The 17927-nt window shown below is 40.5% G+C and overlaps 1 protein-coding gene across 1 annotated transcript in view; it reads left to right on the top strand.

Annotated features, from left to right (window-relative positions):
• Window positions 1-17927, top strand: part of CORIN (corin, serine peptidase) — a 365126-nt gene that overhangs the window by 106536 nt on the left and 240663 nt on the right. The window contains exon 3 of the mRNA XM_073608485.1: window positions 15691-16098. Within this exon, the coding sequence (XP_073464586.1) occupies window positions 15691-16098 (408 nt within the window). The remainder of the gene's footprint in view (window positions 1-15690; window positions 16099-17927) is intronic.

The following is a 17927-nucleotide window of genomic DNA, read 5'->3' on the forward strand; positions in this document are numbered from 1 at the left end:
TCACTAGGGGCAGGACCAGGGTGGTGTTACAGAACCCTCAAAATATTGCTAGCACCCATTGGCGGAACTACCAGGGTTGTAAATGTCGCACTAGCGCCAGGGCCCTGGCATTCTACCCCACTGCAGAACACCCCCCCGCTGCAGAACATGTAAAAAGGTCATGCATCTGGACCTTAATGAATGGCCCCACAATAGGAGTAAAGGGTCCCAGGATCAGTGGGAAGGACCCCAGGACCCCAGGACCTATCCATCTGTCTGCTGACCCTGGGCCCCTGTGTGCTCTCTCTTGACCCCCCTCTCCTCCCCCGCAGCGCTGTCAGATTCCCCCTCCCCTCTCCCACCGGCTCCTGCAGTGGATCTGGGCGGCTTAGTCTAAAATGCCCATGTCTATTTTGTGTTCCAGTCCGGGTCTGACTATCACTAAATACAACAGTGATTTCCAGCTTTCCAAATGGTCCATCAGTTATGAGTAATGAATATTTATGTTGTGCCAAGCTAAACAAATGTAAGTATGCAATACAGATATTTACTGGAGTTCAGCTTTAAAACTTTGTGAATTGAGCATCATATTTTAAAACTAGTTGAGGGTACATTTTACATACCTGCATATGTAAAATGTAGTATTAGGTTCATGGTAACTGTAGCTGAATTATTATCCCATGGTGTCCCGTAGTTCCTATAGTTATCATATTTTTTGTACTGTATGAATTAACAGCATGCCTGTCAATAATGTGGCTATATGTTACACTATAATTCAACTACTCCATCACACCATGGAATTAGTCAAGGTCAGGTAAGGTTTTTATTGGGTGCTGCAGGTTTCTTCCCGAATAACTGTGTTCATGTTAGATAATGGCACTCTCTGTTTTTTCCATGACCGGTGCAGAGCATAGCTCAGCTGCTTTCTCCTACAACATACCCCCTTCATCACTCTTAAATCTCTTTTCTTCTGGTGCCAATTTCTCATCTCAAATATCTCTGAGTTACTAAACTGTCTCTTGGGTCATCTCAAGTGTGAAATATTCAGATGTATTACTAAAATTAATAGTTAAAACCTACTTTTCTCTGGTGTGTGCTTTTCAAAGAAAATTTTATTTCTCTCCTTTAAAGACCGGGTTTCAGATCCTCAGGGATACAAAAGGGGACTGTTTTGGAGGATGCAGCAAGTCTAAAGTTACCTATAAATACAGTTTCCTTAAAAATAAATTAGATATACTCAGGGTCGGTGCTACCACTAGGCGAACTAGGCCGCTGCCATGGCCAGCTGCTGCTAGGTTCCCCCTCCAGAGCGTCCTGCCCAAAAATCTAGTCAGCGTCCCTGCTGCCACAGCTGCACCGTTCAGCAACAGCGTAGGCTGTGCAGCAATCACAGCTGTCTTTGAATGTACAGAGGCTGAATTTGAACTACTGGTCAATCTGGGATAATGACACAAAGTCAAAATAGCGGCGCTAAATGTTTGTGCACAAGGAGTATTAAATCCCCTAAAGTGACATGTGACTCACAATTTACAAATGAGAATATAACTGACATATGCTAAAATATAATAAATGCTATAGCACTAAATTGACAAATAGCACTAAACACCCTGTGACAAGTGAAGTGATATGATGTAGCTAGTGAAGCTACAAAAAAACAAAAAAAAATTTTTTTTTTCAAAATATAAAAAATAAAGTCCATAAAATATTGAAGAGGATCTATAGTCGATGTGAAGATCTCTTAATCCATTCACCACACCAATGTGTCTGTGATTCCACTCCCCTAAAGAAACGCACTCACCGAATTCCAATGCCTACATTCTCATGTTAGGCTAAAGCGCATTTAAACCACATGGATAGGGTTTTAGAGCAAGCATCCGAACTCCAGCCGTGCGTCTCATATAATCTCCACATGTGAATAAAAAAGTGTACCAATAGTGTAATACCGTAAACAAAGCTTTAATGAAAACACTAAACAGCCTTCAAGATTTAAACTCACATGGTACAAGTTAAAAGACAGCAAAAGACAGCATTTAAACCACATGGATAGGGTTTTAGAGCAAGCATCCGAACTCCAGCCGTGCGTCTCATATAATCTCCACATGTGAATAAAAAAGTGTACCAATAGTGTAATACCGTAAACAAAGCTTTAATGAAAACACTAAACAGCCTTCAAGATTTAAACTCACATGGTACAAGTTAAAAGACAGCAAAAGTGACTAAGGTAAGTCTTTCAAAGCCTCCAGAGCAGTGGATAAAACGGCCACGGCGGACCCAAGGTGTGCAGGCATAAGGTTGAATCTCACTCCTCCCTTGGTCCTGGATCTAAACCTGCTCGTCAACTTGCTGGTGTGTCAAGCAACGTCCTGCCTCAATGATGTTGATTGCCGTACAGCCACGCCCCTGACATGTTTCGTCACAAGGACTTACTCATGGGACTTACTCATAGGATTATGAGACGCATGGCTGGAGTTCGGATGCTTACTCTAAAACCCTATCCATGTGGTTTAAATGCGCTTTAGCCTAACATGAGAATGTAGGCATTGGAATTCGGTGAGTGCGTTTCTTTAGGGGAGTGGAATCACAGACACATTGGTGTGGTGAATGGATTAAAAGATCTTCACATCGACTATAGATCCTCTTCAATATTTTATGGACTTTATTTTTTATATTTTGAAAAAAAAATTTTTTTTTTTTTTTCACTAGCTTCACTAGCTACATCATATCACTTCACTTGTCACAGGGTGTTTAGTGCTATTTGTCAATTTATTGCTATAGCATTTATTATATTTTAGCACATGTCAGTTATATTCTCATTTGTAAATTGTGAGTCACATGTCACTTTAGGGGATTTAATACTCCTTGTGCACAAACATTTAGCGCCGCTATTTTGACTTTGTGTTATTATCCCAGATTGACCAGTAGTTAAAATTCAGCTTTTATATTTGACCCTTTTAAGTGGCAGCTTCCACATACTCTGTATCTATCCAGAGGCGCAGTGGCAGTATTTTCAGTAGTGGCGCCTTTTTCTCAATTATACCCACAGGATTACAATGTACAGAGGCTGACAGCATCCACCACCGCCGCCGCCCACTGTTCTCAGTGCTAGGGTTTGGTTGCTTGGACCGCCAATGTCCTAGCAACCAATCAAGTGTTTGCCCCTCCCCCAGGCCCTGGCCTTCAGAGGAGGAGGAAGTTCCTCTTCCAAACCTATCCAGTCCCAGTGCCCAGCCTTCCAGCTTCCACCTGTCCTGTAGCCGACTGCTGCAATGAGAAGGAACGGATCTTCCCCGTCCACTACCCCAACTATTCTTTTAAACCTCTCCACTCTCCTTACCCTACCCTGCTCTACACTGCTAACTTTGGAGACCCTATTGAAAGGGAATGGGCTCTAGGGACCATGATGTAAGGGTTTTTTTTGGGAACCTGATGTAAGGTCACTTTAAGGGCCCTGATGTAAGGGTGCTTTAGGGACCCTGGTTGAAGGTTGCTTTAAGGAACCTGATGTAAGGGGGCTCTGGGGATCCTGATGTAAGGGGGTGACTTTGGGGATCATAATGAAAGGGGGACTCTGATGTAAGGAGGAACTCTGGGGTCCCTGATTTAAGAAGGGAGGACCCTGGGAACCATGAGGTAAGGGGAGATTCTGGGGGCCTTGATGTAAGGGGGGAATTTGGGATCCTAATATTAGGGGAGACTTTCGGGGCCCTAATAAAAGCAGGGTCTCTGATGTAAGGGTGAACTCTGGGGACCCTGATGTAATGGGGGGACCCTGATTTAAGGAGCGGGGACTCCGTGGAACACTGATGTAAGGGAGGGATGACTCTGGGGACACTGATGAAAAGAAGGAGGACTCTGGGGACCCTGATGTAAGGGGGGATCTTTGGGGACCCTTATGAAAGGGGTAAACTTCAATGGGGTTCAAGCCTGGGGGGCCCAGGTCTAAAGCTGTGTAAGGGGCCCCAAAATTTCCGATGACTGCCCCGTTCCCCACACACTATGCCAATGTTCTGTATACCGCTGCAGGATTGGATGATATTAGCTGGAGATGAAACTGTCTCCTGCAAACTTTAACCAATATGTGAAGAGGTATCCAACCAATGAGGTGCCACGCAAGCCATGCTATGCACAACATCACTTCCCCCCAGCTTCCTAGTCAGTCTTCACCCGGAACTAACGTTGGCAAGGTGAGAAAGAATCCCTGCACAGACTGCATTTGCAGTCTTTGTTTTTTTTGGGGGGTGCAAGTAGCTGGTCTTGTCTGGGGTGCAAAATAGTCTAGCACCGACCCTGGATATTCTATTGCTGCAATAAACTGTTTGTTGTATACTAGAACACTGCAGTCAAAATTGAAAAATTAAGCTTTAAGGTGCATAAAAGCTACATTTATACCTGTTTGTACTTCTGTTTTTCATCCAGGAGTAGTTAACCAGTCTACTTCCTTTTGTTGGTAATTTGATGATACTGGAGCACACCTGTTAGGGCTGTTGACTACATAATGCAGGTTTCTTGCTTCTCTCCTGTATAGGAAAACCTAATGTTAAAAAAGTGCCAATACATTGAAGTTCATTGGATGTACCTCCTGCCTTGAAAGTCTGAATGATCAAGGAAGCCTAATCAGTAAATAAAATGTGTTTGTCATGATTTACCCACCGCCTACCCACCTGGTATGGACAGATGACTCGATTCCCAGTGATTTGGTGTGCAGCATCTCCTCGTCCTTAAGAGCCGGTTCACACTAGAAGTGGCACGACTTGCAGGTTGCCTCACCGAGGCGACCTGCACACGACTGCCAGGGCGACTTGCAAGACGACTTCTGTATAGAAGTCTATGCAAGTCGCCCCCAAAGTAGTACAGGAACCTTTCTTCTAAGTCGGAGCGACTTGCGTCGCTCCGATTAGAACGGTTCCATTGTACAGAACGGGAGGCGACTTGTCAGGCGGCTAGGTCGCCTGACAAGTCGCCCCAGTGTGAACCGGCTCTAAGGCAACACGGTAGCATCTATGGGCATACTTATATTGATTGAGTTACAGTTGGGCCCTACCTACCCTGGCAGTGCCAAACTTGTGTTTGTATCACTATAAGCAACCAGAAACAAAATGGGACATTTTAGGTACACTTTATACAATATGACATGCAAATGTAGTGTTCATATAAAACTTCCTTTCTTTTTTCAACAGAGGCTCTGGTTCTCATCAAAAACACCTTAAAATATAAAATGAAAAGTACATAACATATGCCCATTCCCTTTCAATAGGGTCTCCATAAATTAACCCTTCACTTAAGATCATAGATTTCTATCTAGTACATACATAAATACTTGTCCACTGATACAACCATTCCATTACCCCAGAGCTTTATTACTAAAATGCGTATCAATAAAGAAGTATATTCCTTTAAGTTGTATAGCTGACAGTTCCATCCCTGGGGGTATGGTGTATTTAATCTTTGACGCATTTTATAGGTATTCCACCTGCCTTATCGGGAAACTGTGGAATATCTTTAACAGAGTATAAAGGATTTGTGTGTGCAGATGCAAAGCACCAAAGGAGAGAACATGGAGCCAACATCCATGAGAGTAGCTGGTATACAGTGAGGGATAAAGGCCTCTCAGTTAGTCCAGGGGAGAAATAATGGAGGGGTGGGAGCAAGTTTTACATTTACACTAGTAAATGTGACTAACCAATTCTGGTCATTCCAGCACTTGTATTGTGGCACAGACTCTCCAACATGACCCACTACATAGGGTAGAAATTAGTCTGCTTCTGAACCTATTTTTGAAAAGAGTTTGCCTAACTCTCAGGTAATTCAAATCAGAAAAGCAAGATTCAAGATATCCCTAATGGGGGCCACGTTGGAGCCTAAGGGTAAGGGTATCGCTTTATTTCCCTAGTTTTTTCAAATACATTTTGATCCTTCTATTCCGTATTCTTTTGATAATTACATTACTACTTATTACCACAGGCAAAGTCTGGAGGCCAAAAAGAATGTTTCTTTTCCTAGTTTTAAAATTCTATTTATTTTTCTTTTTTAAAAAACAACTAAATTGTTTTTATTTGTATTTAATTCAGAATACAATCACTTGCCATATGGCATTGTTGGTACTGCAAGGATCTCTAGATCAGAGGGGTGAAATTAGATGCACATAATTACACTCGCCTTACTTTAATCCAGGGATGTGCCTCTAATTTAGTTCCCGAAACAGATCACACTTACGTGTATTGCATGTCTGAGAAAAAAAAAAGCGAAAAGGTATTACATATTTCCTTTAAATAAGTTGCAGAACAGCATTAACGGGACAAGAGTATAATTGAAGTCACCTGAATGCGAACAACCTTCATAGTCCTACTCAGTCACTTCCTCAGCATGTGAAACCAGTTTTCACTTTACTTTCACCTACCTGCTGTCTGTTAGCATCACTAAGGTTTTCTCAGTGGTGATTAACCTTTGCTTCATCTGGACTTATCAGTCAAGTACTTCAAAAGGACTATGAACGAATAGGTTAGAGACTTCTTATGAAGGAATCCTACTTGTTTAAATTTAAGTAAAATCACTTCCAGGTTTCATACAAAGAAAAACGATGTAATTGAAACCAATGGAATATTTTTTGTATTAAAGGACAAGACCTTAGGTAATGCACTGAAACTACATAATGCATATTCTCATCTTACTTTTTATCTAACCATGCAAAACAATACATTGATTAAACACATCAGAGACAATATTTACATTTCTACAGAATCTGCAGCATATCTACATATTTCTTTAAAGTAGCTCCAAGCCTTCTACAGTGCATGGAAGATGTTATGGCAACCCCACTCTTGTAGGTGATGTACGCTCACCCGAGGCAGAGTTTTCACCAGAGCTTCTGACAGTAGAGTTGTTATGCTGGTACCAGGTCATGGCCCTCTAGATTGCCCCACCAAGGGCTGAGTGAGAAAAGAGAAGCTATAATGTGGAGATGTAACACCAGGGAGTAACTGGAGAATGGTTGGATTCAGGCAGGGGTGGACAATGGTAAGACAGCAGATGAGAGGTCATGGCAATCCAGGTTGACAAAGGGCAAGACAGCAGAAGAGAGGTCAGGTTCAAGTAAAGGTCGTGGGGCAGGTGGCAGATGAGAGAGTATTCTGGTCAATCCGGGTCAGCAAGAAACCAGTCAATCAGCTGTATAGTATAATGCTCTTGCAGAATGCAGGGTAGCTGGCAAGAGGACACAGTACCAGCCATATCCAGGGCTAATGGTTAAATACCCCTCTGGGTCAGAAGACATGCCATTTCAGGGAGCTCAGGAAGTCCTGGCAGGGATTCTGTGAGCACCACTGGAAACATTGTCAGAGATTTTGTGAGCCACCTCAGGACTGGAATAGTGTTAGGACTGCAGAACGCCTTCCCCATGCAGAGAGCACAGAATGTTGGCAATTATTTTGCTCTTATCTAACAGATATAACATAAAGCTTTTTATTATATATTTAACAAACCAAAGCACAGCAAGGGAAGTGTATTGTTAGGGTTTAGTTATGTATGACTGCCTGAAGTCTATAGTTACAACCTTCCTATAATTCACCACCTACCAATACAGAAAAAGAAGGGAAATCTTCCAATGGGTACACTTGTTCCCATAACGACTGTCTAAGAGGTTTTTTTTATCACATTAGAAAGTTATGCTCTCATTTCCTGTTGAGTCTACAGGACAGGCAGTAAAGGAAAATCTCCCTTTTGAAACACAGGTGGCAAAAAAACTGACAGCAGCTTTAACTCTTCTCTACTCTATCTAAAGTAAAATAAAAGTTTTAGATTTAGGTATGCGTTAATATATACATTAAATCTATAGATATATTAATATATTTGTCCCTATAAACCGCTTCGATATACTTATTTTATTTTGCTGTGTATTTAGCTGTCAGCCATTTAGACCTACCAGCACCTACAATTTGACAACTTTGAAAAAAAATATTCAATGGAATAATTGAAAAGATAGTTAACTCACAATTTTTAACAAGGACAATCCAAACTTAGCGTAACTGGGAAAATTGCAAGCATATATAATGCATATGTATGAATAGTAATTAAGAAAACATCCTTCTGATTTTAGTGGTTCCTGAGAATTTGCCCATTTTTAGTGATTTGCACATTTCTCCATGCTGGGGAAGATACTTTAGTCAGTGGGAATTCAGATCATCGGCATGGGGGAAACATGCTGACTTCATGAAGTACACATTCCATGAGTTCCCTTTTTCGTTCCTAACAAAAACAATTGTATTTTTATTGAGACTAGAACAGAACACTGAGAGAAATATGGAGGCTGCCATTTCTGATCTCTTTCTGAAAATTCTAATTGCCTGTCTTTGGCTTTACAATTTGGAGTCACTGTCTTGGAAATCAGGAAATCCATAGTTAACTCAGAGTGTCTGCTCTACATTTGTTTTAAATGAATAACTCATAATAAATCAGTATGTCAGTTCTGCCTTTCCCCAGGGGTGGTGGCACCACCACAGGTCTGTCCGCACCAATTAAAGCATACTTTAAAAGAGACTTGAATACTCCAGATTTTTCTGCTTTTCCGTTTTTTGATAAGAAGTCACATACTTCCACCTAAGCCCCACCCTCTAATGCATTTAAAGTGGTTCTAAAGGCAGAAGGTTTTTTATTTGTTATCTTAATGCATTCTATGCATTAAAATAAAAAACCGTCTGTGTGTAGCAGCCCCCCTAATACCTAAGCCCCATCTCGATCCAGCAATGTTGCACTAGAGCCTTGGCAGTCCAGGACTCTCCCTCCTGGTTGGCTGAGACACAGCAGTGGGTGCCATTGGCTCTTGCTGCTGTCAATCAAAGCTAGTGAGCCAATGAGAAGAGAGAGGTGGCAGGGCCGAGCTGCGGCTCTGTGTCTGAATGGACACACAGAGCAGCAGCTCGGCTCGGGTGCCGCCAGAGCAAGCTGCTTGCTGTGGGGGCACTCGGCAGGAGGGAGGGTCCAGGAGCACTGATGAGGGACCCGAGAAGAGGAGGATCTGGGCTGCTCTCTGCAAAACCACTGCAAGTAAATATAACATGTTTGTTATTTTTAAACAAAAAAAACAAGACTTTAATATCACTTTAAGCTGGGTCTAATCAGAGGATCTAAGTCAAACTAAGGGTAAAATACTGTACGAGGTGTGTCTATTAAATACCGAGACTGATTAAATAACTCAGCTTTATTTATATGTGTTACAAATGTAATGCTTGTCCCCTTCAATATATTCCCCATTTGCACTAATACATTGCTGCAGTCTTGTTTTCCACTGTTCGAAGGCATGGAGAAAATTTCTGTCAGCTTTTTCCGTTTTCTTCTTTACAGCATCAACTGATTTTTAAACGTGTCCCTTTAAGCAATGATTTAACTTTTGGGAATTCATTCTCAGTCCCTCGCTGAATCTTTTGTGCCACTCAAGCACATGCGCACAAGACAGGCCGTTGTTTCCATAAGCTGTAATAAGCATTTGAAAACATTCTGTTGGTGTTTTGTGCAATTTTACAAAAAATTTCAAATTGACACTTTGTTCAACTTTTAATCTTAGCATTTTTTCGGCACACTACAGAAAACACAACCAAGCAAAGTGGCGATTTACAATTAACTGAATGTCATAGAGTGTTGCTGCTTGTCATGCAGGTTCAAACATGTTCGAGTTTACCACGCATGCAGTTATAACCAGTTTTGACTGCTTTGTTTACTAGGTGGGATCACAGTCTTGTTATTTAATAGACACACCTTGTATGTCAGAGGAGCTCAAATGGAAGTATGTGACTTCTTATTAATAGGCAGTAAAGTGAAAGAATTTGGAGTGTGGCAGTGTGCAGTGTTTCTTATGAAGCCAAGGAACTGATATTTTCAGTGTAAGAGTTTAAACATGGCAGCCTTCATACTTCCTCAGTACAGGTCTTCTATAATGGTCGTTCTGCTTAGAACTCATCTTTCAGTTCTGCAAAGGCACCAATACCATAAGCTGGATTGCCCTCTTAATTCTACTGTATCTCTCAAGGCCTCCATAGTTGAGATTTTCCTGCAGTTCTTTGTTTCTATGTATCACAGATGGATTCGCCATTTGTTCATTATTCTACCAGAAGCAGTAGAAAATTATTATTTTGAATTGCATCAGCTGTACAGACTTAGAAATTCTGGTGATGGTATCTGACCACCATAGTCTGCAAGAGATGCCGTTGGTGATTGGCAACCATATTTCGTTATTTGAGGGATAGGTCTCAGTCTGTTACAAACTGGCTAACGTTTTTAAATATCGGTCGAACTTGGGTCCTTAATTTTATGGAGAAAAGAAAGGGGGAAGGTTGTCTGGTTGCATTACAAACATTTTTGAATGTGGGACAATTACATATTAGTGGTTGCTTCTCTTTTAGTATGCAAAATCCCTTGTTTGATATAACCAATAGCAGACCCCAGTCATCAGCATCACCCGCCTAAGTAGATTTCACCCACCAACAAACTCAAAACATATTTGCCAAAGAGTATATATTGCATGATGCAAGCTTCTGAGGACTTCCTGGACATGTTTATTTGCAGAATTCATTGTATCTCTACACATGCTTTGCTTTTGTATCCAGAGCTATACAAGCAGATGCAAGTTATTTCTATATAGATCTTAACAAAGTCTGGTTAGGTAGAATGCTGCTGTTTCATTTCAATGCAGAACACACAACAGTATCACCCTGTTAAAGCGTGTGGAGAATCAACTAATTTACTGGCAGGATCAACAGATAATTAAACCAGTAAACCGTGGCAGACTGCAGCATATCTGCAATTTTTCAATTTTGCCCATAATTCTACTTTACATTTTAAAGATTTTTACTATGTTGTATTAATGTCTTTAGTCTTTTTTTTAGATACAGCTAATATTTTATTACACAAAGGACCATTTATAATGAATGGAGGCAGCTGATAAATTGATATATGATAAAGTAATGACATTTAATATTTTTCTAACCCCAAGCATGTTATTCTAACTGCAGTCAATGACATCAGAGTCAGTGCTTCCATTTCCCTCCCAGCAGTTCTTGAAAAAGGAAGTAAAAAAACAAATTGTTGCCTTCTCCTAGAATTGTATTTCTCATTTTAACAGGGCATAGCTAAAAATAGTTTACCATGAAATGCCTAGGATATATTTACACACAAGATTGAAAGTGAGTTATGGCAGAAGCAAGACTGATTAAATTTAAAAAGCTTTTTTATTTACTTTTTTTTTTTTTTTCAAAAGAAAACGGATATTAGATTATAGCATGGACTCAAGAGCGCCATACAAATCATTTAATTTGCTTTATGGCTTTAGTTCCACTAAAGGGAAAGCGGAAAGCTGTCACAACAGCTGTATTGTGTGCAGGCACAAACGTTATTATTGGTTAAAGCAATATGCAACCCACACAGGGTTGGAGTTTTTTAATTATCCTACATGACAAATAAATTTCATACAACAAACATGGGTAGCACCATTTTCCGCATAGCCGGTTTCTAAATATACAAAGTGGCAGAACGATGCCCTTTCAAACACCAGTACTGAGCAAGATAATCTTAAAATACATGACATTTAAAGGCTGATGAAGAGGAAATGTTATCTCAGTTCAGGAAACTGAATGAGCTACAGTAATCTAATTGCAATTAAAGTAAAATGACACCGTATCATTATGTGCAATCACAAGTGGGATAAAGGTAATTGCCCATTGAAACAATATATTAGATTCACTGAGAACACCTTGAGATATAGAAATGAAGGTAACCTGTTATTTTCAAGCCTGGTAATGTGGCTTTTCATTACATTATTTGAAAGAATAACTTGAAACTGTTAATATACGTCTTTGTTTTATAGAAATGATTGTAGGGTATAATTAGATTATGTAACTTTTCAATATCTAAATTCATTTACATGCATCAAGCTTATAGTTGAACACCAGGCAAGCAGCAATATGCACAGTTAAAATACAGATTAGGGAGCTGTTTTATCTGCCAAGAAGATTGTGTTTTGTACATCCAGTTCTGGGATTTATGCTACTCTTCCACCCAGCACAGCCCCGTTAAGCATGGCAGGAGACCTGATTCTATTCTTTTTTAATAAATTCTTTATTTACAAGAAATGGCATTGCATTACAGAAAAAGTGGAACAACTTGGTACCAGTTTTCACAGTACGGTACATAACAGATTAAAGAGAGTTATAAGAGATTACTACCAAATTAGCATCACTGAGCAAAAGTATAACATACGTAGAAAGTTAAGTTCGTAGTAGACAAACACAGTTTAGATACTTTTTTCAAGGTGAGCAATTGCCATTCCCAAATTTTCTTTTCTTTATTTTCTGGGGGGGGGGGGATTGGTAAAACATGTACATCTTAAAGTAATGGAGGGAGGATGGCCAGGGTGGGGGTTATAGAAGAGTAGCAACCTTTTGAGGAAGGTTGGAAGATAAAAGACGGCTGTAGACCAGAAATAAATCCCCAATCAGCCCTTCATACATAACTTCACTATAGAAAAATCTGAGACTCCCTATGGCCCAAGTACATGTGAAGAAACTTTACATACAGTATATATTAGATATAGCCCACCATGCCAAAGCAAAATAGTTGTCAAATGAAGATTTCTCCCAGGGGCCGAGCTGTACCAGACCCAACTAAATATCTGAGGATGGTGGGCAGCCCCTAGTGGGAAGGATCAATGAAGAGCTCAAGGAAGATATTCTTAAAAACAGTTTTCTGTTTTTCTTAGGTAATTAAGTATTACATTTTAATTCAATGTTAACTTCTAAATACACAGATGGAATACAAATAAGGCCTCTCTCTCACGGGGCGGATCAGTGATGATCCGCCCCGTGAACATCCGCTGGCTCAGCGGGGATCGCTCCGCCGATCCCCGCTGAGCAGGAAGATGACAGGTGCATTGCTGCACGCTGTGCAGCGACAGACCTGTCAGAGCGCCGCTCTCCCCTATGGGGGGATCGGATGATGACGGACCGTAGTGTCCGTCGTCACCCGATCCGATCCGAAAACGTATGGAAAAGTAGGTTTTTCCTCCGTTACACTTTTCGGATCGGAGTGGGGTCGGATGTCAGCGGACATGTCACCGCTGACATCCGACGCTCCATAGGGATGAATGTATGTCCGTTTTTCATCCGAAGACGGAAGGATGAAAAACGGACATACGGATCGTCCATGTGAAAGAGGCCTAAGGGAACAGTTTTACCTGCCAAAGCATTTACAGCTCTATGCATTATGTCTAGACACTTACACAGCCCTATTACACAGTACAGCCAGGCAGATAACACCACTGTTAGAATTGCTGACACTACCTTGCCCCCCAGCATGTTTATTAGACACTGCAAGAGCAGCAGCAGAATAAAGCAGCCCATAGATGTGTCAGTTTTTTTTGCTTAACCAGTGGGTTGAATTAAACCACCCCCGCCTCTTCATTACCCCATCCACACATTCCAGGTGGATGGGGGATTTCTCACTGCTGAGCTATTGTATTTTGACAGCAGGAAAACATCCCCACTGCCAGAATACACTGATCAGCACTGCAGTCTGTAGCCTGCAGCACTGATTGAGTGGGGAAAATCCAACAGGGTGGTTGTACAGAAGTCAGTCGTAGGTAGATCGACTTCTCTACAACCCATACATGGATTGAAATTCGTCTGGTTCAGCAGGGACCGGACATATTTGGATCCATCCATGTATGTCTGTTGATTGGTGGTATAAAGTCTTATGACCTAATAAATAGCAATTCTGATTACACATTGCTTTTTTTATATGTGTGTGTGATTTCCCACTCAAGTTGACAGCTCTGCACATCTTAACATAGAGTCTTACGTTTGTCATTTCTTTTTCCATAATCATCAATATAAAAACAACCACTATAAAAAATGTCAATAGAGCGATTGAGACCCCTCATGATGGACATGGTAAGTAAATATATCTGTTGATTTTAGGGCATAGACATCTTGCAGCAGTCTGAAAAGCTACAAGAAGCCAGTGGGGGAATCAGCCCTATGGCATGTATCCAAACTTGAAATACCTTTTGTAGACTGATCCTAATATATAACAGTGCCTTGAAAAAGTATTCATACCCCTTGAAGTTTTCCACATTTTGCCAACTTACAACCAAAAACATAAATGGATTTTATTGGGATTTTATGTAATAGACCAACACAAAGTGGCGCATAATTGTAAAGTGGAAGGAAAATGATAAATGGTTTTCACAATGGTTTTTACAAATAAATATGTGAAAAGTGTTGCATGCGTTTATATTAGGCCCCCTTTACTCTGATACCCCTAAGTAAAATCTAGTGGAACCAATTGCCTTCAGAAGTCATCTAATTAGTAAACAGAGTCCACTTGTGTGTAATTTTGTCTCAGTATAAATACAGCTGTTCTGTGAAGCTTTCAGAGGTTTGTTAGTGAACAAAGAGCAACATGAAGGCCAAGGAACACACCAGACAGGTCAGAGATAACGTTGTGGAAAAATTTTAAAGCAAGGTTAGGCTATAAAAAAATATTCCAAGCTTTGAACATCTCACAGAGCACTGTTTAATCCATCATCCGAAAATGGAAAGAGTATTGCACAACTGCAAACCTAGAAAGACATGGCCATCCACCTAAACTGACAGAAGCAGCCAAGAGGCCCATGGTAACTGGAGGAGCTGCAGAGATTCACAGCTCAGGTGGGAGAATCTGTCCACAGGACAACTTAGAGTTGTGCACTCCACAAATCTGGCCTTTATGCCAGAGTGGCAAGAAGAAAGACATTGTTGAAAGAAATCCATAAGAAGTCCTGTTTACAGTTTGCGAGAAGCCATGTGGGGGACACAGCAAACATGTAGAAGAAGGTGCTCTGGTCAGATGAGACCAAAATTGAACTTTTTGGCCTAAAAGCAAAACGCTGTGTGTGGTGGAAAACTAACACTGCACATCACCCTGAACACACCATCCCCACCGTGAAACATGGTGGTGGTGGTGGTGGCATCATGTTGTGGGGATACTTTTCTTCAGCAAGGAAAGGGAAGCTGATCAGAGTTTATGGGAAGATGGATGGAGCCAAATACAGGGCAATCTTACAAGAAAACCTGTTAGAGTCTGCAAAAGACTTGAGACTGGGGTGGAGGTTCACCTTCCAGCAGGACAATGACCTAAACATACAGCCAGAGCTACAATCGAATGGTTTAGATCAAAGCATATTCATGTGTTAGAATAGCCCAGTCAAAGTTCAGACCTAAATCCAATTGAGAATCTGTGGCAAGACTTGAAAATTGCTGTTCACAGATGCTTTTCATTCAATCTGACAGAGCTTGAGCTATTTTCAAAAGAAGAATGGGCAAAAATGTCACTCTCTAGATGTGCAAAGCTTATAGCAACATACCAAAAAAGACTTGCAGCTATAATTAAAAATAAAGGTAGTTCTACAAAGTATTTACTCAGGGGGACTGAATACAAATGCACGCCACACTTTTCATATATTTATTTTTAAAAATTTTGAAAACCATTTATTATTTTCCTTCCACTTCACAATTATGTGTCACTTTGTGCTGGTCTATCACATAAAATCCCAATAAAATACATTTACATTTTTGTAATATATATATATATATATATATATATATATATATTTATATTTATATATTTATGTATAGGTAGAGACAGGTTTTAATGCAGACAGTATTTTAATTGTTTATTTTTCCTTTTTAGGTGTAATAGACAGAAATTGTTTTGCCTTTAATAGAAGTGACCCATTAACCAACAGCATTGAAATAGGACCTAATCACATTCCTTTTGTAAAGATGGGAGACAATGCTTCAGAAAGGACGCTTGGAAAATGGGATGCACAGACTCCTTTGTGGAATTCTAATACTCAAGATGACCAAAATAACAAAAACTTTGGAAGGGAGAAAGAGACTGTGCATCAGAATCCGATTTCCCCCTTTACACCCAGCACAGTGGAGGAACATAGCACAAAGCAAGGCATGGAAAAGTCCAAAGAGCACCAAGGAGTTATTAGTATGCTGGAAAGAGCAAGCCACTGGCCCACCACAGTTGCTTCAAAGTTCTTGGGAGATGAAGATACCACTCCAATGGCTCCTGCATTTGTCCCAGAAGGTGAGAATCACGCCTATTCTTCTTTCATATGCCCCTGAACATATTTGACTTGCAGAAAAAGAGATAATAGGGTCAGTAATGGCAGGCTTTTCAGGAGCTGAAGCAGGTATATGCAGGTCAACTGCACCTTCAACAAACTCTGAATAATCTCAGAACTGTTTCAAGCTGGTTTCAAAAGCATGTTGCATTTGCCCTTTGAAGTTTGTTAACACAGGCCCTCAATGTGCTCCCACATCAATCCTGAACTGAGCAGAGTTTTCTGTCTAATGGAAAGAGCTGGAGTTCTTTATTTATGTTAAGGAGTACCCTGTAGGTCCATTTTCATTGCAGCTAAGGGAATAGAGGCAGTGGGAGGTCAGTGCTTAAAAATCACCTGTATTCATGAGTGGCCAGTAAATACATTTTGAGTGGTCAGCTGTGTTTTTGAGAACGAGAAGAATATTAGCATTGAGTTTATACACCCTGCCTAGTTTAATTTAGGTCTTGTCTACTTGTTGAACACCATACTGGAAGGTAAACCAACTTCTGTTCAAACTGGCCCTAATGGGGATTTATATTTTGTATGACTGTAGTAGACAAATGAGGCTTAAGGGCAGAGGCTAGTGAAAGTGAATGAATACTTTACTCAGTTGTTATATAGAGTTGGATGGGACTATATTAATGTTTTTTTTTTTTTCAAATCAGGGAGATTTAATGAGTATGCACAACACCTCATTCATTTCAACGCTCCTCCATGCCAGAGGTAGAAATGTCAGTTCATTTATGCTCATACATTTGCATGCATTCATTTGCTCAGTGCACCTAATGTGTATACCTAGCATACTTTTTTAGACAGATTTCAGGCTGATGAAAACAGCACTATAACAGGTTAAGGGCTGATAATAACAGACACCGGGTTACCTGAACTGTGAAAATAGGGATTCTTAAAGAGTGTATAAACCCAATAGCAAAAATTGATAGTATTGCAGCCTCCCCATGCTTAGATGTGGTGGCTACATTCATTTTCTTTTTTCATCCTTTTCTCCTTTATTTAACCTGGTAATCCTACCATAAACTCACTTCTTGTCCTTGGATGACAACGGAACTGTACTGAGCAGTGTTGTCAAACTAGTAAAAGGGGTGTGTTAGGATTATATAACACATGTTAGGACTACACATAACCTCCCTCTCTTCTCCATAATAGAGGGAGGCATTTTGTAGTCCAGGGAACAATACTACCTGACAGCGGTCCAAAGCCATAAAGCACAGGAAGTTATCAACTCTCAAGATTTCTGGCTAGATAAATAGCTATTCCCTCTCTGTGCTGGCTGTGCTCCCCTGCCACTCTGTTCCATTGACTCCTGACATTGTGTAAGCTAAATGTTGATAGTGTGGAAGCTTACACGGGGGTTGATGATATCACAAGTGACAGTGTTTAGGCATTTGGTCACTCTGGTCTGAGCACTGCATCATAGGTAGAGGTCACATGTTTCCCCAAACCTAGAAATTCTTGATGGAGCAAAAGAGCTGTGTGGAAGTGAGGCAGACTTGAGAATATGTGAGTCAGAGTGGTTTTTAAAGATATTCTATCACTTTGCTCTGGTTGGGCAAAGAGACAGATCCTCTTTTATAAAATTCTCAAGGGCTGAAGACTATTCATTTATGATGCGTGACTTCTAAAATTGCATTATCGTATAATATCATATATCTGTGGTAGTGAACTAAGAAATGATAGCAGTATCGGGGAATGTTATCAACCACTAAGGAATAGAGCGAAGTATCAGAAACAGAATATGCTATAAAAGAAATTTGAAAAAAAGGGCTAAAATGTATTTTAATATTATTTTTAG

This window comes from Aquarana catesbeiana, linkage group LG01 (assembly GCF_042186555.1).
Source record: "Aquarana catesbeiana isolate 2022-GZ linkage group LG01, ASM4218655v1, whole genome shotgun sequence".
Lineage (NCBI taxonomy): Eukaryota > Metazoa > Chordata > Amphibia > Anura > Ranidae > Aquarana > Aquarana catesbeiana.